Source organism: Solanum stenotomum, chromosome 1 (genome assembly GCF_019186545.1).
Source record: "Solanum stenotomum isolate F172 chromosome 1, ASM1918654v1, whole genome shotgun sequence".
NCBI lineage: Eukaryota > Viridiplantae > Streptophyta > Magnoliopsida > Solanales > Solanaceae > Solanum > Solanum stenotomum.
This window is the reverse complement of record NC_064282.1, coordinates 3,929,067-3,956,514: the sequence shown is the minus strand read 5'-3', so window position 1 is coordinate 3,956,514 and position 27,448 is coordinate 3,929,067. Positions and strand designations below refer to the sequence as shown.

Sequence of the window (27,448 nt, the reverse complement as noted above, 5' to 3'; positions counted from 1 at the left end):
TTTAATTCATTCACTTCATAATTAATAGAGGTAAAATGGTAAACTCACTATCTCAATTAGTGTTTTCTTAATAGGTGGGTCAATTCAAAAATGGACAAGTAATTAGGGACATAGGGAGTATAAAATTTAAATTTATTGTGAACTATTTGTAGATAAATACTCCATGAAACAGGGATTAGGCGTAGATATAGAGAGGATTTCACTTTAATATAGAGGAAGCTGAATAGTGCTGGTTAAAGAGGGGGTTTTGATTGATTTTTAAGTGTCTATATACTTTTTAGAGTTTAATAGAGGCAAATAGGCAAAAGAGTAGCTTCCAAAGTTGTCATTAGGGTCTCTTGGAATTCCCCAATAATTACATCTCTCAAAGTTAATAAGCAAATTGTACTAAACGAGTCGTTTGGTAGCAGGATGAAAAATAAGTTGTTAATATAGTTTCATATACCTTATACGATGTTTGATAAGTAACTATAAAAATTCAGTATTTCCTTCATCCTATATTACTTGTCCATTTTCTTCTTTACACTCATTTTAAGAATTCATAAATAAGAAAAATATTTTAATTAATTTATCCTTTAACTTTTTTGAATACACTCTATTTATGTATTTGTTCTAGCACTATCAAGATTAACATTGAAATTTTATAATACTAAAATTTTCAAAAAGAACAAATTATTTAAAGCACATACTCCTATTTACACTATGATAACGTGGATAAGTAATACGAGACGGAAAGAGTAGATCTTTTAATGGCGTTCGATCTTCCAAGGAAAATATGGTGGTATGGAAGTAACAATTATAATTAAAGTTGTAATTGTACCAATAAGAATTAATTAAGATAAAGTAAATAATGTGTTAGCTATGGTTTCGTCCTAGTTCAAAAGTCATAAATGATTTCGTCTTTGTCAGTCAGTACGCTTTGTCTTTTTTAACGTACTCTCTGCAACATTTGTTGGTTTCCAAAACTTTTTAACAATTAAAATCAATACTACTTGTAAATAATATACTCTAGTCATAATTATGGAAGTAAAAATTTGGTAAAAGCAACAGCCACAAATTAGCAATCTTTTTTTTAGAAAAATAAAAAAATTCATTCAAGATAATACTAAAGTCAACTTATAAACATCAAATTCACATAACAAAAAGGAAATAAAAATAAATTCGACTTAAGTGTCTATAAAAATTAATAATCGTCATAAATCATTTTATATTTCTTGTCATGGTAATAAAAAGAAGCGTGATTAACCAAATCAATCTAACATTTTAATAATTTCCTTTTTGACATATGATTGTCAATGCAACAATTGCACTAAAAACATGCTAGAAATGGTAAAAAAAAATACAGATTAAGAGGGGCTATTAGTTGATGTATTTGTAATTAAGAAAGTGGGGTAATGGACAGCCTAAACCAACTAAGAAAGTAAAAGAAGAGAGAGGAGATAGAGTTAGTTATACAGCTGTTTTTATAGTGTTAGTTAAGGTTATAATGCATCATTAATTTTAAGATTAACAGTAATAATGCCTGGCAATCACTAATATCCTAACAAAAAAAAGAAAGAGCCCATGTCTCTACATCATTATTTTTCAAAAGTCAAAATAGGCCCCCTCCTCATGCCATGTAATTGGGTAGGTTGTTGGTTCATTTCACTCCAAAACACCCAAATTCTTCTATAATTTCTCCTCTTTACCAAATCACTATAGTGCCATGTTGAACCTGATTTAGCACTAAAAAAACACTAATTTCTCTAGTGTAAAATGTTTCACTAAGTCAATTTAAAGATACTTTAAATATGATGTGATATTGTGCAAGCATTTCCACGGACCACGCTACATGCAAATGTATTTATAAATGAGCAAAGACGATATTAAGTTGATTCCCCCATGCTATTATTCCAATTTCCACCGTCTCTACTTGTATCTCGTTGAACCATTAGTTTTGATCTCTGTTATTACGCAAAGCCAACCAAAAGATACGTGATTGAGTTAAAAATAATAGGGCTCACATGAGAATTTGAGAAAAAGTCAGAAGGGGGATGTGCTTTTTTCTAACTAGTAACCACCATCCTGAGGTTGACTACTCAAGGACTTTTGAATGTTAAACATAATGTAATGGGACACAGCTTGAAAGGGCAATCAGTAATAGTGGAACACCGAAAGTCACCTCATAAACTTTACACAGTGAAATGTTGAATCTGTATATATGAGTAGAAAGACTTTTTAAGTAAGATTTAGTGGCTTAACCACATGGTCAAAACGACTAATTGAGTTTTTCTAGTTCATATGTCTATTCATTAAAATGTGACACGACTATGCACCCTTTGTTCACAGAAATGAAGATATAAGTGTATTCATATAGACTTGGATTCATACCGTCGTTCTCAACTTGTTGATTCAAACGCATATAGAATGCTGGTTTAAGACAAACAGAAACAGAGATGTTGAATACTTCATCATTCATAATTTCATATCTGAAACCAGTAAACTACAAGATCAATTTGTGTCCAAATATAGTATAGATGTGCTTCTTCATTCAATTTAATTATGTCTTGAAATGACAATAACTCTTCTGCAAGGCCTCTTTTCGACTATCAAACGCGGTTAGAATTTCCTTATATCCCACGGACAGGCAACAAAACTAATAAGCTAGTCTCCTTTCTTTTTTGAGATTGTATGGAACAGTTTAGCACAAACAAGTCATCCAAGCCTTGTATGATTTACAAACATAGAAATTGCCTAAGCATAACTGTTCAGTGAAAATCTGTATGCACAATTCTTAGTCTCTTTTACCATAAACTTATATGCACATTCTTAACCCAAGCATGTAGGAAGGTGGCCTCAGTAAGGTCGTGGAGGATATGGACCTGATGAAAAGTTGTGAAGATTGAAGAGTCAGCCCTTATAGAGAAGTTAGGAAAGAAGAAAATACTACATATTACAAGCATAGTCACCTGGAGGATAAGAGTAGTCCTGTGTTGGGGGTGGATAAGACGCGTGAGGATACGCTGAATGTGGTGGATAAGACATGGGAGGATATGCTGAAGGCGGTGGATAAACTGGAGGGTAAGCCGTTGTTTGAGGAGGAGGATAAGGTGTTGGTGGATATGCTGCTGAATGAGGCGGGTATTCGGGATATGGAGAAGGTGTTTGATAAGCTGCTGCGTATGATGGAGCAGAGTACATAGGTGTATGCGGCTGTGGTGCTGTGTATGATGGAGCATAACTTGTTGCCGGCTTCTGGAAATTTAAAGAGAAAACATGTCAAGGATATATTAGAGAGACATGATCTCCTCTCAGGATCAGAACGAGAAGGGGTGGGGGGTGCTATAGATCACAGTACTACTTACATTGGCATTAGCATAGAACATTATGAGCCGAACTTCTCCCGCATGCCTGTAAAAGAAGGAATAAGTTCCTATCTGTCAAATCCTTTTATATTTTTCCAGTATAAGTGATGAGACTTAAATTAATTACAACTCCGATAGCCAAACCAAAATGACCAAAAGAACATCCGCAAATAGAACACAATTTCGTCAAATAGATTTAGAGAATCTCAAAGTTCGAATTAATTGCTTATATAGATAGTTACAAACACCGACATGAAGGTTTCTGTTAATCACAAGGTTCGTTGTCATGAACGAAATTTCAGGCATAATTTCATGTACCTCGATAGCTAAATAAGTGTCCAAAATCTGAGTAACTCCCAAAAAGAACATGTCTCTGTTAATTATACTGAGTAACAACTCTCTTCTGTCAATTATACCGAAATAGATAGTCCATAAAATGGAAAAGTAGATTTTCATTTCCATGAATCCATCAAAGATACAGTAAACCAACACACCTCCACACACTCCTACACCATTGTCCCATGGATCACCGAAAAAGTTTATCCCTCGGGTTGACTTCAGCTCAAATGCTAGAAGGCCTAACAAACAACTAAGATTTCTTTCCAACAATCTAAAATTATCAAACCTCAACTATATGCTACAACTCTGCACCTGACTTGAAGTAACTCCTTGCCCCAAGCTTAAGATAAACTATCATGTCTGCCATTGAGTCAAATACTTCGCGTGATCAGAGGATAACTAAAATTAAGATAGAACAGTCAACCTCTTATATCCGATTACATCTTCCTTAATCCTTACCAACCAATAAAGTCGGCTTCAGAACTAGATATAAAAGAAAATCGAGAAGGATTACAATTATCAAAGATTGCAACCAACTAACTTAACCCACTCCAATCTTGCAGGCCTTGAAAAAGCTTAATACTAACAGTAAGTTAATCATCTGAGACAGGCAAACAGCAAGACTGATGAAATTATTTTCTGTAAGTCTTAAATTAAATTAATATTTCCTTGGTGTAGTACCAACAAATGATTCTCATATTTGTTTAAATGCAATTACATTAGTGGTCCTATATCCTTCAAATTTCTCAATGACTTGAGAATACTTATCCCGATCACTGTAATGTAGGCACTTGTACAATCTTCCATTGTTTGATTAAATCTCATCTGTTTACCCATAACTAAGAATGTAGGTGTTCTGGGGTTTTCTCTTCTCTGTTTTAAGTTATGCATCTCCTTCGGGATAATACGTTTTGTTAACAATAGAGTTTTCATTGTTATACATGACTATGACTATGTATTCCTCTTACTCATTACATTAAAAATCTTATAAATTTACCTGCCAGTCTTGGTCTGGATTGGCCAAGCAGTATCATCATATCCCATTGATAGAACTTTCTGTAGTTGAATCCTGGAATTAGAAAATCGATCAAAGATAAGTACACAAAACACAATATAATGAACAAAACATGAAGAGAAAGAAAATTACTTTCCGCTTCCGATAAAATCATCATAAGTAAGGGTATTGCTATTCCAGACGACAACATTAATCTCTCGCAATCCTTCAATAAGGGTAAACACGAATTTCTCTTGAAATGTGGGATTTTTGCCACCATCTACATATACAATAATTATTCCACAACAAATCAATAATAATAATAAGTAGAAAAGAACAAACAATCACTACACTAGATGAGATAAATAAAAATAAAAATCACCTGTACAGGTACGAGTACGGAACTTGGTGCTACCATATTCAAGACAAACATAGGGATCTTGTCTTGAAATCCATTCAGTATCCTTTAATTTATTGCAACAAACCACTGCAAGATTATTTTTTTTGAATACCAAATCAATAAAGAATTCTATATAAAGGGAAATTCAAGAAAGTCTCTGAAATACCTGTGACTTCAAGAAGTTGGCCTTGGATGCCAGATATCAGTGACATGGAAGTAGCACTTCTTTTAAATTTTCCAATCAGCAAGAAATCAATAAGACTAGGTTAGAAGGAAAATGTGTTCGACTCACCTTTTTTTTTTTCAACTGATTTTGACAGAACATTACAATGTAAGTTTAACCCTCGAGGGGCTTATATAGAATTTGTTTTAAGGCGGCGGAGCTGACAAAAACACGGACAACGAAACAGAAAAAACGAGTCTTTTTGTCTAGCCGCGTGGCGTGACTCAATTTGAGACACGCCACTTAATTAACAAGCAAATTCCTCTAAATTTTGTATAACTAAAATTAAAATTAATCCCTAATTACTTATTCGTTTTGATAAATTAAGAAAAGACAAAGTTCTTTTTTATCTATTATATCCTCAATTAATTACTTTGAAAATAAAGAAGAACTTCTTGAAAATCTTAAATGTTTAATTTATCTACTTCATAATTAATTTGTGTTCTTAAGAGGTGTGTCGATATAAAAATAGACAAGTAATTAAAGACAAATATATAGTTCAACTTTTTAAAAAACTATTAGTATTTGGTAAACTCAGTCTTGTAATTTTCTACCCCAAAAACCGTTTACAAAAATAAAAAAATAATTTTATTTTAAAATAGAAAGAGTACTCATGCCTTACTCCTCAAGCATTCGATTGTATGATGTAACAATAAAAAAAAACAAATAGAATAAAAGAAAAGGTAAAAGTACTAGTTTTGTGTTTCCCTTTTTAAAAATCAATTAGACCATTTCATCATCTCTCTGTCCAATATTTATAATTTTCAATTTATCTAACGGAGTAGCGATCTTCTTCTTGAACAAAATGTTTTTATTTTTCTGAGGACCTGTTTGTTCGGGTAAAAAATTAGGGCTAAACTAGATACTTGCTGTTTGGTCATGGTAGGGAAAGGCCAACACAAGTCCAGGTTAGCAGAGTTGGAGGAAGTCATTGATAATGAATTATTGGCAAATACATCAAGATCACATTTCTGAGCTGTATATCATGTGCTTATTTGGGCTCACTTTTTTCTTTGCTGTGAGAATATACCAATTAAAGCACCAGCTTTGCCAGTTCAGCCAACATTATTTTTGGCACTTCAAATCAAGTGTCTTTTGATAACACTCCAAATACCTCCACTGCCTTGCAGTAAAGGAAGCCAGATTTTTTGAGTCATGAAAAGCAGTGTAAAGTACATTCCATATGTTCTATAGAAACTTTCAGAACAGTAAATGTAAATTTAGCACAATTTCAACCCAAGGTAATCTACGGCATAGCTTTACGAAACTGATAATCTAATGGCAAGCCCTGAACAAGTAAAATGACAACATAATAAAATGAACAGAATCCAACAAGCTAGACCCTAGCACCCGCAAGCTATTATGTACATCTTCATGAATTTGCACATCAGACCTCTTTAGTCACTTTCATAATCTTCTTCATCACCAAATGAGAAAACAGATGCATCAGCTGCCATGACCTTGAAATCACTCACTCCTCCAACCGGATTGGACACATCAACACTAGACGTAGCTCCGACTGAGGCATCTTTTTTGGGCTCGCTGTGTACAGAGCTTGTGTCTCCCAATGAGACTTGTTCTGTCTTATGTGTCAAGCTTGATATTTTATCTGAATCGTTCTTGTTCTTTGATCCAGGGGTTTTTGCATCTGCAGGAGCATTAACTTCAGAAGCAGCTTTAGTTTGTCTAGCTTTTGACATTCCAGGTTCCTCAGATTCATTGTCTGAGAACACATCGTCCTTGTTATTGTTCCCAGGTTGTTGGTTCATGTTACTTCCATCAGCAGGCTCACTGCCTGAGGTAGGATTAGACACAGGGGCAGTATTAGCACTTGAACTGTCAGCTGATTCTTTGGTGGCAGTTTCTGATTGGGGAAGAGCAGGAAGGGCAGCATCATAGTCCGCAAGGACGACTTCCACTTGGAAACCAGGTGATGGTAACTTTCTCTGCACAATAAGGCCATCATATAACAGTCACGAAATGAAGACAGCATATATTAGAGAGATGAAAGGAGTGCTCTAAATTGTGTAAAAAGTTCTCTGACAGTACACACGCCAATGGCCCCTACAGCAACCATTAATTTTTGAAAAATCCACTCAATCAATAAGAAATTACCTTGTCAAAACCATCAAGATCACTTATCATCAGGACTTTCCTGTTCTCTATCATTGTTGTATTCAACCAACTGAAAGATCAAAAGACAGATATGAGTTTCAAAATAGGAGCCTTTGCTTCCTCCTGTGTCTTCCTAGCAGTGGGGAACCAATCTAGTAAATCAAACAGAGAGGTTTCACATAAATGTACCGACAAATCTCAGTTCTTCCTTTTCTCCTACTGTGAAAGTACAATAAGCTTCTGTTGATGAGTGATGTCGTAGTTTTCCCCTAAACCTTATTTCAGATTATTTTTTTCCACTTAAAATTACAAGTTAATTTTACTGCTTAAAGGTGCATAAAAGCACCAATATATCTAAGCTAGACAATTTGGGATTCCGACTATATGGACTGTCAGGGTCACAAATATAGGACTTGGGAAACTTTAAATTTAATTCCACAGCCCTAATTCATTAACATAAATAACACACACTTGATTCATCCATCTATATGTAAATAGTATTATCTTTTGACAGATAAGTACTTTCTTCCATTATCGGAGTACTAGTAGAAGAAAATTAATGAAACCATAGTTAACGAGTTGGACTGATAGGAAAAGGATAACACACAGTAAAATTTGTACAGAATGATTTCATTCATAGTATCTCCAAGAGGCATAAAGGATGTATTTCAGTAATCTATAGTGCATTATACATTGGACAAGAAAGGGAAATCTGGTAACAGCATATCCTTTTACAAGTATCAAGAGTCGCCAGGGGATACAATGGACATTTAAGGGTCAAAGGAATTTGTGTACAACTTAGTGGTCCATGAAACACAAAAGTAAACAATTTTCCTTCAAACTCTTCATATTAGTAAATTTACCAGTAAAAGTCTCCTTGACGGTCATGAAAATGAATTTTGAAATCCCCAGCTAATTCTGCAAGGCCAGGCTCGCCTGGAAGAGCAAAAACCACTACCCCTTTCTTTGGTGCATTGAACCAAAAATCCTCAGGCTGCAGAGAAAAACATAATAACAACAATAATGAGAGAAACAAAGTGTATGAGCTTGAACAATTATAAATATATGTGATACCTTTGTTAGGACGAACTTTTGAGCACAACAAATAAAGTGGTATAAAGTATAAGGCTTACTTTTTAACCTCCTTAAGTATACAGATGTACATGAAAAAGAGAAACAAGCTACACTACTACCCCCTGGAGATCAGAACTTAATACTGCAGGTTCAACTCCTTGTTAAGAATCCAATACTAGGATGGACATCAATTCTCTAGTAGTTTATGAATGTGTCACAGCATGATATTACACATTAATTAAACCTACCGATAGATCCTTGGTTCTTGGATGTTTTTTGGATGAAAAGAGCACACCTGCAGATATCCACCAATGAGAAACCATCATGAAGGAAACACACAGAAGAGATTATAATGTAAGAAGGGATTGCAATTAAAACTCCACAACTATTAGCACAATATAGGAAAATTCTGCATGGCACATCTTTGTAACACGTAGGCAATCTCACAACTTGTTCAACCAGCCTTTTCAGACTCCAATTAGGATATCGGTTATTCAATGCCATGCCAAATTAACTTGTTAAAATTATGTCAAGTTAACAACAGCAGATAGATCATTTACTGAATTGACATTGGGCATGACTGTCTTTTTCTAGGACTAGGAGTATAATTTTAATATAATAATCTAGAAAAAGGATGCAAGTTACCATTATGATCAGATACGGTGATAGAAGGTCTTATCCAATAAGGGCACCTATGCAGGCGAAATCCTCTGAGCATGCACCTGTAAGAATGCCGTTGACAAGGACTAAACTTAGATCTTTTCTCGTAACTTCTCTCCTCTTGCAATTATAACATAGTGAAAATCTGAAGGTGCATTTGAAGCAAGAAGGATCAAGGGATGTACCTGCGTCCAGGCTGGTTTTCTCCATTAAAGTACATTAAGATGCGTTCAAAATACTTGACATATCTCTAGCAGCAAAAAGGCACTACACTTGTCAGTACACTATTGGAGGAGTGGAGATTTAAAGAGAGTAATATTTTAACATACAATCTGGCTCGGCAGCACTAGTCCTTTTCCGTCTACACATCTCTTTTGATTGTAGTAATCCATAGACTCCTCTGCTGTAGGAAAGAACTGCAGGAAGACCATGACTTCACTGTCTTAAAACTGAATAGTAAGACTCCATAACATCTGATAACTTAGGAAGCAAATGACCCGAAAAAAAGAAGAAGCCCTACCTTCAAGTATAGAAGAAGACTAGAGATCATCAAACCAGTTCTTGCCATTCCCGCCTTACAATGCACAACCACAACATTTTCGATATCCTCCTTCAACCATGAGTATGCACTTTGACAAAACGATATAATGAGTTGAATAGGAGGGCAGTTGTGATCATCAAATGGGAAACTAGCAACCTGTATCACACAGTTATGAAAAGAAAAATGAATCAACAAACTTCAGAGTCAGCATTACACAGTTATGGGAGTGAGATTTTTGTTGGTTTAATCAGTTGTGGTTTGCTCAAATGGGTCACCGATTTCTAAGTCTTGAAAAGACAAAAACTGGAAACCACACTGAGTGTTTCAGTCTGGCATAGTTTGGTGGGCCTACTTTGACCATTTACCCGGTTTTCGTAAACAATACAAAGCACCTTCCCAGATGCTATACATTATACCTCATTTAAAAAAAATGACAAAGATATGTTTACCAACTTGCATCAAATTCAGACTAACAATTAGGGGCTCAAGTCTTCATCTATCTGTAGATAAATTTCAGGAATTACCTAAAATCAAGAGGACTTGGAAAGAGTTTTGGTCTTTCAGAAGTTTGAACATTAAACAATAGAAGTCTGTCAACGGAAAGATTTTAGTAGACATTGTAAACAATTGAACTATCTACTAGCATAGCAACCTCCCTAACATTCCACTGTGTTTATGTTGGCTTTGTTGCTATTCTAGTTATAAAAAATCATGTACTTCTTTTTTAGTTTGATAACCGTGGTGTCTGGGGTAGCTTTCGTGTGCACCTCAACTAATTCCATGGGATACATGCCACTTTCCACCGGCAACTGCACCACGCAACTCTATCCACCAAGCCTAGGACACATTGGAAGAAATCACCTAGTGGTTAATAAAGTGGGTATTCTTAGGTTCAAATCCCAACCGAGACAAAAAAAATAGGTGTATCATTTATCTAATAGGGTGTAATGTTTTAAGCAGAATTTGAGTTGTTCATATCATTTTGCGCACAGAGTGTGAATCATTTTGGAACTCCTTGAAACACAGAAAATATGTTATTTAGAGTGGTTGCTTATGCAACTGGAGTGAAGTAATTTATAATTCTCATCTTCCTCAAAAAAAATAATATAATTTTCATCTTCCTCAAAAAAATATAATTCTCATCTTCCTCAAAAAAGTTATAATTCTAATCTTCACTATAGCATTCAAGGAGAACAAAGGTAGGGTATATGTTTACCAAATTAGGTTACAACATAGAAATGAAAGTAAGGAAAGTGAACAGGAAAAAATAAAAGAATGGAAACACACCTTCCCCTCAAATAGAGAAGCATCATACAATCTTTCAGCACAAAGATTGTATACTTTGTATTTATCCTGCAAGATCAAAGTGAGTGAATACAGAGTAAATATAGCAATAAAATAGAAGGATGAAGTGGATTTCCAGTGACTGGCCCAAATGAAATTGAAATAGACTTTACACGATATCTCGAAGTTATTACCTTATGATGAGTTTCAAAGAATTTAATTACTTCTTCCATGTGGTTTCTGTAGAACCCCTGAATATCAAATTTCATGTAATCAAACTAGGAATAACCACATACCATGATAATTATTTGACTTCAAGCAATGAAGAATATGGTTTCCTGACCTCAACATAGCCAAAAAGGCCAGAGCTCATGTCACCAGCAGGGAATCCCATGGCAATTATATTCTCTGTTATGTAGGTCAAGTCTAAATCAAATCCTCCTTCCTAGTAAAAGGATACTGCCACGTTAATAAATGAAGATAGAAATGTTTTTCATAAAAAAATGTGTGACTACTACCTCAATTAAAAGCTTAACGCGTAGAGAAAGGACAACTTCTATTTATTTAGTTAAATAGCTCTTCACCCTGTCTCCTCATGTGCGAGTCTGACATAGGCCAAGCAAGTGGTCATAGGTGGCGCAGAGACTCACATCTAAGTTTTTTGCCTACTCTAATACCACATTGAATAATATGACCATCTCAACTGAAATGCTTAGGCTATTAAAGAGGGGATCATTTTATTTATTTTAGGTCTGCAACAATATAAACACGAAATACCTAAATAGGTAAATGCAAGATGCTTTAAGGTGCACAAGAAGAATTCTTGTGAAGATCAAAATGATCAAGAAAGCTAATATTTATAGAAAAGACCAGTAAGCACTCCTGCTCACACCGAAAAGTTCTATACCTAGAGGATTCAATCTTACCGTGAACATGGCAGATATCAAGTCCTTTTAATTTCAAAGAACATATCTTATTGTCTTTCAGCTTCAATAGAGGTGACTACCGTATTCCAGGTAACCCATTGGAGAGGATTATTTATTTATTTATTTTAGGTCAGCAGTACGCAACAATATGAAAATGAAGTATCTAAAGTAAATGCAAGATGCTTTAAGGTGCACAAGAAAAATTATCGTAAGAATCAAAATGATAAAGAAAGCTAATATTTATAGCACAGATCAAGATGCATAACAGCTCCCACCGACAAAGTTCTATCCCTAGAGGATTCAATGGTACCACGAACATGGGAGGTAAGCAAGTCCTTTTAATTTCAATGAACATATCTTATTGTCTTGCTGCTTTAATGGAAGCGATCACCGTATTCCAGGTAACCCATTGTGTTGGCACTAGAATATTGTTATATTTTTAATAGTACAGACCATTTGAATTTATTGTAACAATCCTTCTCACTATCTATCATCCACCTCGAGGACGACATCACACTGTCAATAGTTCACACAAAGGCATATAACAACATTGATGATCCCTACAATTGGAGACCAAGAAAGATGTGATGCATCACGGAGTCATAAAAGAATAGAGTTAGTGGATCCTACTTATTGAGTCTTGCATAGACATGCATTATCCAATTACAGTGTTGGCAGTGTTTTAACTTTTAACTACAGGCTACATACAGATGCCTTGCTAATAAAGGGAAGCTCAACATGATTCCTTCCAAGTACAACAAAGTTGAAAATCGTCTACAATGGCATTACACTTTCTTTAAGAAGCAACTCATGCCCATGTCAATGCAGGCTGCATCGAACTTCCAACAACCCAAAGAGCAGTGTATCAACTCTCACATAGTGAGGTATGAAATAAGTATTTAAAACATTTTGTTCGAACACCGTAATACAGATGCAAGTTGATAAAGATAGAGGATGAAAATACAAGAAACTGAAACATTTAAACCAATGTGGTAGAATTGAACCAATCAACTTATTAATAATACAAACCACAATGGTTCTTCATAGTAGGAAGAGAGGCAAACAACAACATTAAAGTGTTTAAGTAGTCAATGATCTCCTCATATGGAAAAAATATAAGAATGAGTAGAGAATACTTGAGCCATCAACAGAATTTTTTTTTTACCTGATATCTTCTCTTATTCTGGGATACAACATGTCGCGCTTTAACCTGCACAGCCTTCACTGCATTCTTTGAAGAGTCAACCAATCCTTTGGTGAATGTTCCAAATAAACTGGTTGGTGATGTTCCATCAAGATGTTCATCTGTAGGAGATGTAGGAGATTTAGGGGACAGACGCATTCCAAGCCCACCAGTTAAACGAGCAAAGGTTGATTTGGGAACATTTCCAGATGATTGTTCATCTTGGGACCCAGTGAACGGTTGTGGAATTTTTAAATTTTTGGCCCATGACGAGATGCCTGAAGTAGAGATCTTTGAAGGCGCCTCTTCTGTTGACTGAACTGGTGCAGACTCCACTGCAGTAGACCTTGCTACACTTGATGTTGTAACAGGTTGTGAATTTGATACATCAGCAGATCCAGAATCCATTACACCGGGCCAAATTTCTTCACTGCAATGACGGAATATCAGCAAACATGGACTGGAATACCTCACAGCTTAAGCAGGGTTCATCAAGAAGCTGCATAGAAAAAAATCCCACGTTGATACACATTACATGATACAAACATTTATGCATGTGCACATTTTTCAGTAAATCAATATACATTTATCAAACACCATTGAGGCCTCACATTTTCATAAGAATATATATTACATTAAACATTTCAAAAAATCAAGCTGCCAGCTATCACAACACACTGCATTCTTTCCTACACCAATACATCTATGCGCATCAGGAACATATATCTGTGCTCATGCCTATCTGCATATCTAGTGTGTGGTTGGTGGTATGGACCCCTGCATACACAAGCATGGTGGAAATCTACAATGATAAAGATTAAAGTTGGAAATTGAGTTGATCTCATCAGCAATCTAGTAATTCACTTAACACAGTAATAAGTCACCTTAGATGATAACTCAAAATTTCACTCCATTTATCCTCTTCATTGAAAGAAAAACTTTGTACTTTGCAAGAACTTACATTATTTTTTATGTTCAGTAATAAGATTGTAATACTCAACTGTTCCAAGGAAAATAAAAAATTCTGAAATGACTCTATCTTCACAGAAGTTTACTTTGCATGCATATTTCTTGATAGACCCTCATTACTACTTTTACTCTATTCCTTTTCTTCCTTTCTTTTTTTTTGTTAACAGAGAATTCCCTGAAGGCCAAACTATTCCTTTATCCCAGCATTCTCAAAATTTGGATAATTCCATGAAACCCTGATTTATTTACATCTTATAAACTTAATATCTTTGTCAAGCAAATAAAATCTTCTCTTGTGGGCACTCTTTCCACAAATCACCACTCAAGTTCCAGGCCCAAAAATCCATTCCCCTTCCATCATATACCTCAACTTCATGTTAAACACAGAGTTCCCCAATCACACATGAATGAACACGCATTGTTCAACAAACCCCTTGCTGTGCAATTATACAAGTGTTTAGGTCAGTGATCGTTGACAGCGTGATTGTCCAATAATGGGCCATTCAAGAAGACCTTTTTCTAAGTTCCAAGGCATATAAATAAGAACAAAAATACAAAAAAATCCTTTTATCTTATAGGTATTATATAGTGTAAATACAAAATTTCTTTTGGATGACCGTGGTGTCTGGACCAGCTTTCACATACCTCGACTAATTCTACGGGATACCTGCCACCTTCCTCCCACCGGCAAACACGTAACTCTGTCCACAGAGACTAGGATAGATAGGAAGAATCATCTAGTGTTTTTGACTTGAACCTAAGACCTCATGCTCTCAACCATTTCATTGACGTAAATGAGAATTATCTATACAATTAATACCAGAACTACTTCATTGCCATAGAGGGAAACAAACAGTGATCTGGAAACTACTATTAAGTCAACTAGCAAAAATTCCAAAATTAACTTTCATCCACCAATTTGAACAAACTAATTCACCGATCCGCAATATTCAACGAATTGAAAAGTGCTGAGTAACAAATTAAACATTCAATAACGCACATGTATATGCTTAACTCAAAACAGACGGCGGCAAGGAGAAGTGGAACAGCTTGAAATCAGGCCAACAGCGACGGCGGTGGGTGACTGGAGAAGGTTTTCGACGGCGTCGTATTTTTATCACCTACTTATCTGACAGCGAAGAGAAATGGAATAACTAGGAATCGGAGGCAACGGCGGCGTATTGTGTTTCCGACTTGTATGCTTATTCGTCTCAGTCTCGTCTCTATCAAACTCTTTGACAGATCGAAACAAATCCAATGAACTTTGCAATATTTATCCAGAGATCCTTATACTTTCAGTTATTTTCTTTCTCCGTCATTACGTCGTTACGTATCTAAACATCCGAAATTTGGCACTTTTTTCCCAAATCTTATTCTTCACTTCACTACGGATAATATTATCCTTATTTATTATAGTAGTAAAAAAAAAAAAAAAAAAACTTTTGAGATATCTGAAATACTACTATATCGAGATTTTTTTAAAAAAATAAAGTTACAAAAGACTATTTATATCCATTTCTCTAAAAAAAAAAGAAGGGATATTTATAAAAGAATTATCATAGAAGAATAAAAATAACTTATTTTTGAAATAATTATCGTGAAAACATTATTGATATTTCTCGAAGGTGGGTGGAGAAAAGATTTTAGTAAAAACAAAGATTATAAATATGTAGTTATACGTGCTACTAATTGCAGTTATTATTATAAAGCTTACTTAATAGGATAAAAACTTGATTAAATTAAATTAATAATATAGTTTCTTTATAACAAGTACTTAACTTTAAAAGTAATGAAAGATAAATTAACATTCTTAACAAACAAGGACAAATAGCTTCTTTTGTCCTTGAGTTATTGTTTTATTCCAACTTTGATCTTTAAATTGTTTGGTTAAGCACATAATCAATCTAAATGTGTTTTTTTTCCTTTAAGCGCAGTAGCTACATAATTAGAAAATCTAGTACTACTTTAGAAGTAAAAGAAAAGTGAAAAAGATGAATAAACAAACAGAAAGATTGATTAATTAGGTTAACATTGTTAATGTTGAACCTAGTAAATGTTTTTATAAGTTAAAGAAAATAAAGTTGGGAGAACAAATTCATTAGCCAACCCCATCCCGTTCCAAAAGCACGGATTCTATTAACTATTTAACAACTAAGTATTATTTTAAAAGAACAATATCACACACTTAGGTCAATTGAAGATTTAACGTACATAACCAAATAACATGATGTTCAAAATCGGAATAAATTTAGACTAATTGAAGATGTAATATGCAATAGAACATCAGTACTTAGAATTTTCATTCAGAAATTTAAAGATGAATATTTACACATTGGTAAAAGTAGTCCAAATAATAATAATAAAAAAAGGAACATTACTAACTAAACCAATCAACATATGACAGAAACAGCTCATCTGCCCCAAAGGCCACACATTGAACAGCTCTTCTAAACATGATGAGCCTTTTGCCCTTTTCACCTGCAGTTGCTAAATTACTCAATCATAACTCACTTTCCTGTTAGATTTCATCCCTGACCAGTTTACTCTAGCAGTAGCAGGACTTCTCTTCAATGCTTTTACATTCAATGGACTATCCTTGCTCTGTCAAACAAATAAATTTGATGAAAATCATGAGATGAGGGTTCGAGTTATCGCAGAAATTAAATAACAAAATGTTGCATAATTTCTTGTCAACTACTCAATGAAATTGTCTAGGTAAGCGCAAGCTAACCTGAACAGTACTGTTATTAAAAGTTTACTCTTTCTGTTTCATCTTATTTGTAGTTTTTTTCTTCTCGAGTTTCAAACTATGTAAACTTCAACTATTATATGTTTTCAGCATACTTGACTTTTGAAAGGAAAAAAAAAACGCTTATTTTGGGAAGGAGGGAGTAAAATCTTACCATTTGACAAGTGCCTACATTAACATCACAGACAGGATAATCATGTGGACAGCAGCTGTTGTTGTCATCACAGCAGGTAGCAGACTCATAAGGACAACATCCCCAGCCAAAACAGTAGTCGCCATACTTATAAATGCAGCAGCAAGTAGTGCCCTCGGTGCAGCTATAGTACTCATCACAAACGGTTGATGGTGCTACAGGACTAGGAGGAGATGGACCGGGATTTGGAGGATTTGCGCCATTCTTAAGAGGGTAAGAGGGCTCCATTGCAATTCCACACTTTCCACTAGTGCTATTAGCTAAATTACGCTCGAGCCTAATGTATCCACTTTCTCCCCAGTTAGGACCCCATGAATTCCTCACAATCCAGTAATCTGAACCATTATCTGTTCCGTAGCCAACTGCAACTACACCATGGTCTAATTGTGTTCCACAGTATCCAGTGAAAACGCCCTTCATGATTTGAGAAGGAAAAAAAAGTGTAAATGCTTATGTTAGTTTTATTAAGTAGAAGCCGTGATTGCAGATTATAGCCAATGGGTTTAGGCACAGACAATATATATTTTCAGAATTAGACATCCGACCACATACTAAAAGGGTACATTAAGAGAATTATTCTCATACCGAAGAGTAGTGCTGGAAAGTTCTGCCACCAGCTTCAATAGCAACACTAACTGGTTGATTTGACAATGCCTTCATCAATGACTTCTCATCATTTATGGGAACATCTTCATATCCATCAATGGAGACAACCCGGGCATTTTTCTGAAAGACCAAAATAATTTGTTAGCAGACCATAGTATAAGAAAACTTATATTGTAAAAGAATTTTGGATGTTTTCTAGAAAGTATGGTCTAACATACCCTGTTTGAATCACAAGTACCATCTTTGGCACGGTAAGGATAGTCAGCCTCAGTGTCAATGCCACCGTTGTTTTTAATGAATTCAAAGGCATAGTCCATGAGACCGCCATTACAACCCTGGTTATAGCTCTTGTCACAATCAACAAGCTCTTGTTCAGAGAGGGAAATTAATTCACCGGTTACAATTTGATTTATTCCTTCAACAGCACCAACCGTCGAGAATGCCCAGCAACTCCCTTCATAAGAAAAATATACAACTTCAGTCATAACACAGATATCTCACATGCTCAATCAATATATATATATATATATGAGTTTCATCATAATCAAAGAAAGATTAAACAGCAATCAACTTGAAGATTTGACAAAATAGGTCAAACACAACATAAAAATCAAAACTTTTGACTCTTGTCAACACTCCATTGAAAGTAAAAATACAAAAAAACTCACCGCATTGGCCTTGGTCTTTAACAGGGGCAACAGCACCTTTCTGTCTCCAATCAACGGATTCCGGCAGCTCTTCGCCGGCCTTAAAAGCGTAACGTTCGCTTTTAGGGTTCTTCAACAGCCTCGTCTTTTTATCGAACCGTCCACCCACGAACACGGCACGGTACTCATCGTTGGTAAGATCAGAAAATCGATTCAACCCAAGTTTATACGGTCTGGTTTCAGCATTTTGCTCGTCGATGAATCTTAAATTATCCTTAAAAATTTCAAATCTTTTTTCCTTTTCTCCAATGGCATTGTAATTCTTTCCATGCTTAACAATCCAAGATTCATACAATCCCTTAACTTCATCGTCTGTACGATGACTAGTTACCCCTAAATCTGCATGCTTTTCATCATAACTGATGATGGACATGTCAAGAGCAGATGAAAGGACAAAAAATGTAAGAAGAAAGAAGAACAAAGGCCTGAAAAAAGTCATATTTTTTCTCTTTTCTTTGTTTTAATCTTCTTTCTTGTTTGTTGTTTGGGTTATTGGAGAGAATGGTGAGAAGTCTATAGATAGAAACAGAGTTTATATTGGAGGGGGGAAGAGAGGTAGAGAACAACTCAAATAAGAATATTGTGATTAATGGGTAAAAATGATTTTAATTATTGTGATTAATGCGTAAAAATAATTTTTAATATTGTGATTAATGGTGGAATGGTAAAGAGAAAATATATGAATTTGAGGATATTTGGGGTGTGTGTCTAAATACATAGAATCCATCTCCGTTGAAATAGGGAAAATACAAGTTTCGTGAATTGTGTGAACCTTTTAAATTATGAAAATCTTGATCATTCTTATTGTTGTTGAATTGTAATTTGTAACTATCCAAAAGTTAATTATTCATTTTATTAGTAAGTACTTGTTTTGCTTTCAAATTCAAATCAGTTTTGCACGGTTTTCGAGTAGCTTATACGATTATCTTTCCCTGTTTCCAATTTCTTTGGTTAATTAATGATTTTACACGTCCAACCTACTATCGAGGATTTAAATTTAATGAATTATAGGTATATGATCTAATAGAAATAAAAATAATAATAATATACTCATTGTAATTTTAGTTTTTTTTAAAAAAAGAATATTGAGGGTGTAAAGACTTTACCGTTGTTCCCTTTTCTTCTAGTGCACGTATTCCTTTCATAGTTGAACTGTCTCGACTCACTCTTTTTCCTTTTTGTATACTTATTTTTTAAGTTCATATGCATTTTTAGTATGTTATGATCCTTTTTATTCAAGAGTTCCCAGAAAAGCATTTACCTTCCATTCAAGTTAGTAGTAAAACATATGTATGATTTGTGTAAAACACAAGGTGCCAATAGGTATTTACCAAACATTCAATTACTTAACATCTCTTTTTTTATCGAATTGTCCTGTTGTACACAACTTAATGGAATAATATATAATATTCTACACAATCTTTTAAGGTTTATTTAACGATTATAACATTAATGATATAATTTGACGCCACCAATAAGCATTTGCTATGATATTTTTGCAACAATCATAGAGCTGGTCTATGGACTATGCATAAGAACTCCTGCATACTAATAAAAGTGTAATTTGGTATACATAATTTGGAATTGATGTAAACGCGAAGATACAATATTTCTATAGTGGTTTAGTTTCAGCAACATATGAAGAAATTCCCATCAATTAGAGGTGATTTTCGCGTTCCTCAATTGTTCTAGTAAGGAAATCAAACTGTTGTGAGATGATCCACCTTTCTCCACAGCCCTTTTAGCCAATTTTCCTAAGGCAGCTGCACGGCCTCGCATCTCCTCAGCATCCTGACCAACCATCACTTTGGTCACTGCTCTTTCTATGTCTTTCCTGTTTATTGGAACTGTGCTATCTGTTCTATTAGACCAAGCTTCAGAACCTACTGGAACTCCAATCTTTAATATCTCTACTAGTAGCTTATCATTAAAAAATTGCTCAGCTGATAGCGGCCATGTGACCATTGGCACTCCGGCACTTACTCCTTCGAGCAATGAGTTCCATCCACAGTGAGTCACAAAACCTCCAATAGCTTCATGATCAAGGATTAGCACCTGAGGTGCCCATCCTTTTATTATCAAACCTCGTCCGTTCACGTTCAGCTTTTCCTCAAATCCTTCTGGTATCCACTCATTCTGCTCTTCTTTGATTGTAGTCTGCGTCACCGCCCAGATAAACTGCTGGTTTGATGCTTCGAGAGCTATTGCTATCTCAAGCAACTGAGCTGATGAAAAGACTGCCATACTGCCGAAACATATGTAAATGACTGATTTTGGTTCCTTAGTATCGAGCCAATCCAAACACTTCTGCTCACAAAAGGAACTGTCTTCCCCTCTTTGTGATTTATCTTTATTGCAGAGCGAAATAGGACCAACGTGCCATACTTTTCTCCCTACTACTTCCCTGGAGTGTTTTACATAATTTGGTTCCATCTCATAAAAGCTGTTTACAATAGCTCCATAACTAGTCGTTTCTGCTCGCATAATATCTTTAACTATTGCAGTCACTGGGGTATCTTTTTCATCCATCAAGTGTTCTGAAAGCTTTTGTCTTGACATCTTTATTGTATCAGGAAGGCCAGGGATGACAAACTCTTCCGTCTCGGATTCAACTTTCAAATGAGGTTTGTGTTCCATCAAACTATGTAAAGCACAAAGAGGGAAAAAACCAGAGCCATTAAAAGCTAGTGTTGGAATTCCCAGCTTGGCTGCAACATCAACAGCCCATGAAAATTGAGGGGCTGCTATTAGACAATCTGGATGGTCTTCCTCAAGGAACTGTTCAATTGGGTTTTGAAACAGCGATAGGCCCTTGATGAAATTCAGATACATCAGTGTACTAGTAGTAGAAGCTATGTTTTCACAACCCTCCGGCAATCCAGCTTCTTTGCAAGGAAACTTGACTGTACGGATGCTAATATCACTGCCCATCTCTCTGTCTCTTTGGATTGTTTTGGAGAATTTAGACGCGTTGAGAGGAGTGGTGATAATGGTTGCCTTCACTCCATGTCTAGCAAATTGCCTGGCTATGTCTACTAGTGGTATCATGTGGCCAGGAGCCATCATAGGCAGAAAGTATATGTGAAGTTGATCGCTTCTTTTATCCATGGTAGCCAGGGAATAGATAAGAAAAAACAGCTGTTGAACTAAAAAAGAACAGGAGATAAAAGAAAGTAGAAGGTGTTGTATATCTATTCGTCTAATTTGCTCGTCATGGTTTTATAGATAAACAAGGATTTTGAAACTTCTGATTTTGCTAATGACTTCATGGGAGCATTACTTTTCTATGGTATATAAGGTGCCATTGCTGACTTTTTGTACTTTGAAAATTCTAATTTGCGTTCAAGACAAGTTTGTTATCATATTTTTATGTCTAGGATTTGTCTCTCTATGTTTTCGTCAAAAAAAATAATACAAACTTCTAAACTCTCAAGGAAATCAAACTATATATTATATAGCAAAGAAAGTCCAAATTGTCTTGACACATAAATTATGTAACAATACATTTAAACAAATTCCAATCAGCTTCTTTATTCATAGTTTTGCTAAGATAAGTATGTAAAAAGAATGGTGTATTAGGAGTAGTTGTATTTCTTGCCTTTGCTCATCCTGTTTTTATAGTCAAACCAATATTTAAAAATGTTGATTTCTAGTTTTAGCTAATGTTTCATGCTGTATTACTTGTCAAAAAGTATGTAATTATAAGTTGTCATTGCTGACTGTTTCCTACAATAAAATATGAGTGATGTGCAAGAAAAGTAAAAATTCTGTAGTTTATATGATTTTTTATGTCTAGATGGGATTGATCTTTGGCTTATTTTTCTTCTTTCTGTCTGATTGAGGTTTTAGAGAGTGATGGGTTTGCATTGTTTATTAAAACTTGGACAGATGTATAGTTGACTTGTTGCACAGACTTGATTGGAACAAATTAGACACTGTAAAATAATTTTACCAAACACACCAGTACACTGACTCACTCCATGGACAAAATCTTAATGGGAGCATCACTACCAAATAAATTTTGTAGTGCGTAATCCAGATTTAGACGGACTTCAATGCATGCTCTAGATACTGGGTCAAAAAAAAACTCGCTCCATGCACCAAACTGTTTTAATTTATCATTAAGTAAAATGAAAAATAATAATAATTATATATATATATATATATATATATATCATTTAAGTATAAGTAAGTGTCAGTTTTATATGAAGGCTCAAAAATTTTTTAACCACTCATCAAGACTAGCAAACAAGAAGTTTATTGTAGTCTCACTGGGTAAGACTTTTGAAGATGACGGTTTTGGACAGGAGAATTGGTTTCGTAGTTCATTTATAATATTTATTTTTCTAGTTTTATTATGTTTTTTTACAAGAAAAAAATTTATTTTTACATATAAAATCTAAAAAAAGTTATTTTCTTATATTTATTTGTAAATGGACAGGAGATCTTTGTGTTTGACATGTGCCATGGCCCAATAGCCCACATTCACTTGGATGCGTGGCTAAGCTAGAGATCCAGAACTTGGCCCATAGTTCCATTGGGCCTAATCTGCAATCTACCCAACATTGGTGTAGAATTTCTTCGCTTAAGTTGGGCCAAGATGCACACCGAACCAGCCATTCTTCTGCGAGCTCAGGTACCAAATCCTTATGAGAAGTCGTTGGCCCTTTTCCCTCCTATTATGATTTGAACAATTTTCACATATAGCAAACATAAAAATCATATTTGTATAATTGTATGTTATAACTATGGTTTGCATAATTGCGCTCCATAACAAAATTTATGTTTACTATGGAACTTTTGATTTGTATAATTCGCTAGATACATTCAATTTTTTACAAATTATTCAGTTTTGTATAAATTCATTTATACATTGTAATTTGTATAATAAGATCTGTATTTGTATATGCACTTTTCTCTCGCTTTATACAAGTACAAACACATTTTATACATTTGTATATTGAATGGATAATTGTATACCGAACCAGATGGCAAAAAAATGGGATGTTTGCTGCGAATTATAAATAAAATAAACTATGGTTATAACATTTAATTTGAATTAATAGTTTGTTATTTCATACAATTTTTCCATTATGATTTAAAAAGAGAAACTTTCACATATAGCCACTAAAAAATAGCCTAATTACTCTTCATAGCTATAGTTTGATAATTACAATTTGTAGCTACATGTTATAGGGAGAAGAGAGGCTAGTGAGACTGGGAGAGAGAGGAGAGAGGCGAGCGAGAGAGGGGCAAAGAGTGGGAGAGAGGTGAATTGTATATGTATATCGGTGAAATAATTGTATATTATACATATGTATTTGTATATATGGCAAGCGAGATTGGGAGAGGGAGGAGAGAGGCGAGCGAGAGAGGGCAGCGAGTGCGAGAGAGGTGAATTGTATATGTATATTGGTAAGATAAATGTATAGTATACATATGCATTTGTATATATGGCAAGCGAGATTGGGAGAGAGAGGAGAGAGGCGAGAGGCGAGCGAGAGAGGGCAAAGAGTGGGAGAGAGGTGAATTGTATATGTATATCGGTTAGATAATTGCTGACACTCAATTTTGACTGACCTTTAACCCTTTTTGGGAATGCTATCCGATTAAATACGCATTTTAAAATATATATTGAGTTCTAAAATTTTAGTCTATTTTTTCTAAAAAATGTACATTTTAGTATGCGTGCTTTATAAAATTATCATAAATATTATTAAAAATTATTAGTAAAACTCAAAGTAATTATTTTATTCAAATGTTTTAAATTTAAGTGATTTTAATATTATAATATTTGTAGTATTTTAAATTGGATGGCATTTCTTTTAAGTTTCCTCAAAATCGTTTAAATGTTAGCCTATTTTATTCTTATTCCTTTCAATTCTAGTCTATTCAATTCCAATTGTTGTGCAATTATAGTCACCTTTCATTTCAATTCTAGCCAATTCTATTCCAATTTTTTGCCAATTCAATCCAATCTTAAAGACCTAAGCTTTCAATCTGAACCGTCCATATTGGACCCAATATCATAGATCAAATCCCACCCCTTCATCTAAATCGATCCAAAGGTCCAAATTCATTAACCCTTTCTTTCCTTTTAATTCACCAAAATCTAATCTAATCTTCACTTCTCTCTCTCTCTCCTCTCAAATCCACCACCTCCTCTCCTCCCCTTCTCCTTCCCCTTCGTCATCTCCGTCTTCCGGCGAGAATCGCCATCGCCGGCGAAGCCAGCAGCCGCTGGCCTCCCTCTTCTCTTCTCCCCCTTGCCCCTCTCTTTTCTTCTCCACCTTTTTCCGGCAAGGGAAGCAGCCGGAAAGCAACTCCAGCGAACAGCACCAGCGCAGGCAGCAGCTCCGACAGGCGACCTCCGATCAGCAAACATCTACTGGCGAAGAGAGCAGCAGCAACCAGCAAAGAGAACAACCAGCAGTCCGGCGAAAATCTCCAGCTCCGACAAGCGAGCTCCGTGACAGCAATAGCAACAGCCGCCAGCGGAAAACACAGCAACGAGGCAGCAGCGCCGCCTCTGCTCCCCTCTTCTCCGGCAAATCTCGAGGAGTTCAACAACAACAAGCATCATGGTCACTCTTCGACAAGAGTTCTAGAGGTTACAACAACAACAACAACAACCCAGTGAAATCCCACTAGGTGGGGTCTGGGGAGGGTAAATAGTACGCAGACCTTGCCACTACCTCGTGGAGGTAGAGAGGCTGTTTCCAAGAGACCCTCAGCTCAAGAGCATCAGATCTAAGTGACAGGAGAGATATATGCAAACATAACAGCCAATACAAAAGATAGCGTATAATCAACAAATGAGACAATAACAAGAAAGATATAGGGAGTGAAACGCAGTAAACAACATAAGGCTAGGACTGCTCCAAACGCTAACAACCCAAACCCTCGCAAGGGAAGACAACCCGCTAACCCTACTAACCTTCAACCTTAATACGCGACCTCCACTCCTTCCTATCTAGAGTCATGTCCTCGGTGATGTGAAGCATAGCCAAGTCTTGTCTAATCACCTCTTCCCAATACTTCTTGGGCCTACCTCTACCCCTCCGCGTACCCTCTACCACCATTACCTCGCACCTCCTCACTGGGGCGTCTGCACTCCGTCTCTTCACATGTCCAAACCATCTCAGTCTCGCTTCCCTCAGCTTGTCCACCACAGAGGCCACTCCCACCTTCTCCCGGATAACCTCATTCCTAATCTTGTCGCTCCTAGTGTGCCCACACATCCATCTCAACATCCTCATCTCCGCAACATGCATTTTATGAACATGTGCGTTCTTAACTGGCCAACACTCCGCTCCATACAACAAGGCCGGTCTAACTACCACTCTGTAGAACTTACCTTTAAGTTTCGGTGGAATTTTCTTATCACACAATACTCCAGAGGCAAGCCTCCATTTCATCCAAGCAGCCCCAACGCGATGTGTGACATCATCGTCGATGTCGCCACTCCCTTGGATTACAGCCCCAAGATACTTAAAACTTTCCTTCTTAGGAATGACTTGTGCGGCAAGTCTCACTTCCACATCTGTCTCATCCAACACATCGCTAAATTTGCACCCCAAATATTCTGTTTTGGTCCTACTCAACCTGAACCCTTTGGACTCCAACGTTTGTCTCCACACCTCCAACCGCGCATTAACTCTGTCCCGCGTCTCATCAATCAGTACTATGTCATCTGCAAATAACATACACCACGGGACCGTCTCCTGAATGGACCGCGTCAACTCGTCCATCACCAAAGCAAAAGAGTTCTAGAGGTTAAACATTTCATTTTAATTTTCGTCAATTTTTGAAGTGCTGTTCGGAGAGACAGATCTGTCCCGTTTGCCATTGTTCTGGATAAATTCGTATTTAAGTTATGCTTAAATCTTGCCTCAATAGTTCAAGTGTTAATATAATATGTTCTTATGTGAAATAATTTTTAATTAGCAGTTGGTTAAGTTTGGTTAATAGGTGACACATTGATCTCTTCCGGTGGTGCTAATTTGTTAAATGATTATTTGAATTGGTCAATAGCTCTTTGTTGTCTGAACCTTGATTTGTTGTTTGCTTTAAGATTTGTCTTTAATTTTGATTTGATCTTTGCATATTGTTCCTCCCTTGAATGTTATCTTGTGAATCTAGCTTGCTTAATTATAGCGTAGACTATTTGATAATGGAGCAATGTGATTATAAAGTTTATTTTAGTAATTCAATATATTTGATTCTGTGATTTTTTTAATAATTGTCGGTATATTATTACTTATGGTTATTCTTGATGTTTATATGGTAGAGTGTGCTTAATTTGATATGATAAATTTTATATGGTAAGGTATTGCTCATTTGGTGAGATTTGACAGATTTCTTATTTGTTTATATTTGGTGAAAGATAAATAAAAATAAAGACTGATTTTGCTTCCATTATGATTAAGGAAAAAACAATAGTAACTGATCCCCAAAATTATTCCCTTCCTTAGATTTTTAGCTGTCAATCTGTATATTTTATTGGTATGATGACTATCCTTAATTGATTTTCTTGTCTTAGATTTTAAAATGATTTTCCTTGATTATATTTGGTAATGTTTGATTTGATTGGACTCTCTTAGTAAGGAAACAATTTCCCCATAATTGTTATTAATTGATTCTTATCCTTAAAAGAGAAAATGGTCTAAAAACCCCCCAATCTATACCCGAAATTCCAACTACACACTCCAACTTTACGGGTGTTCTATTACCCACCTAAACTTTATATTTCTCTATTTTATACACATCTAAGTGCTGACCTGTCATGGGAGGTGTTCTCACCTCCTCTAGGCGCGTTAGAAGGTTAATTTTGACGAAATTTTTTGAGCAGACTTCCAAAATTTTGTTTGCCTGAGCTCTGGCGAGTTCGCATGAATTACAACCTCAGTTCATATCGATTTTACTTACATAATTGGGTGCGCTGGGCTGAGGGGGTTCCAACATAGTAATTTGTTTCCCAAGAATCTCAATTATCGCCGGCGAAACTCCGTTTGAGTTGAGAGGCGATTTTGGCGATTCTCCCCCCAAAATCGCATGAGCAGATCTCTCAAATGGTAAGATAGAATGAACAGTGATCGTTGGATTGTAATCAAGCACCCAAAAAAAAAAGGACCACCAGAA

General features: G+C 35.5%; 4 protein-coding genes across 7 annotated transcripts; all 4 read right to left on the bottom strand.

The window, feature by feature from the left end:
* Positions 1–2,494: 2,494 nt before the first annotated feature.
* Positions 2,495–5,358, bottom strand: LOC125853737 (extensin). Its single transcript, XM_049533473.1, has 7 exons — positions 5,244–5,358; positions 5,060–5,164; positions 4,831–4,957; positions 4,681–4,752; positions 3,345–3,390; positions 2,949–3,234; positions 2,495–2,861 (listed from the first exon to the last, which is right to left on the bottom strand). The coding sequence occupies exons 1-7, from the start codon at positions 5,287–5,289 to the stop codon at positions 2,836–2,838; spliced, it is 708 nt and encodes a 235-aa protein (XP_049389430.1). The 5' UTR covers positions 5,290–5,358; the 3' UTR covers positions 2,495–2,835.
* A 1,153-nt stretch (positions 5,359–6,511) lies between these two features.
* On the bottom strand, positions 6,512–15,445 carry LOC125865599 (phosphatidylinositol 3,4,5-trisphosphate 3-phosphatase and protein-tyrosine-phosphatase PTEN2A). Of its 4 annotated transcripts, none has more exons than XM_049545817.1 (13): positions 15,053–15,445; positions 13,066–13,513; positions 11,318–11,419; positions 11,169–11,225; positions 10,978–11,043; positions 9,670–9,846; positions 9,479–9,565; positions 9,335–9,399; positions 9,135–9,211; positions 8,738–8,784; positions 8,279–8,409; positions 7,416–7,485; positions 6,512–7,246 (listed from the first exon to the last, which is right to left on the bottom strand). In XM_049545817.1, exons 2-13 carry the CDS (start codon positions 13,489–13,491, stop codon positions 6,698–6,700), a joined length of 1,854 nt encoding a protein of 617 aa, XP_049401774.1. In that variant the 5' UTR covers positions 13,492–13,513; positions 15,053–15,445; the 3' UTR covers positions 6,512–6,697. The 4 variants fall into 4 exon arrangements, with proteins under 4 accessions (XP_049401774.1, XP_049401782.1, XP_049401768.1 ...); XM_049545825.1 differs by having other exon boundaries at positions 15,068–15,372; XM_049545811.1 differs by having other exon boundaries at positions 13,066–13,582; positions 15,068–15,306.
* Positions 15,446–16,332: 887 nt separating this feature from the next.
* Positions 16,333–18,819, bottom strand: LOC125853392 (cysteine proteinase RD21A-like). Its single transcript, XM_049533072.1, has 5 exons — positions 18,269–18,819; positions 17,819–18,054; positions 17,580–17,720; positions 16,956–17,408; positions 16,333–16,653 (listed from the first exon to the last, which is right to left on the bottom strand). Exons 1-5 carry the CDS (start codon positions 18,744–18,746, stop codon positions 16,549–16,551), a joined length of 1,413 nt encoding a protein of 470 aa, XP_049389029.1. The 5' UTR covers positions 18,747–18,819; the 3' UTR covers positions 16,333–16,548.
* Positions 18,820–19,853: 1,034 nt separating this feature from the next.
* Positions 19,854–21,522, bottom strand: LOC125842626 (scopoletin glucosyltransferase-like). The gene has a single exon (XM_049521950.1). The coding sequence runs from the start codon at positions 21,413–21,415 to the stop codon at positions 19,961–19,963; it is 1,455 nt and encodes a 484-aa protein (XP_049377907.1). The 5' UTR covers positions 21,416–21,522; the 3' UTR covers positions 19,854–19,960.
* Between the last annotated feature and the right edge of the window lie 5,926 nt (positions 21,523–27,448).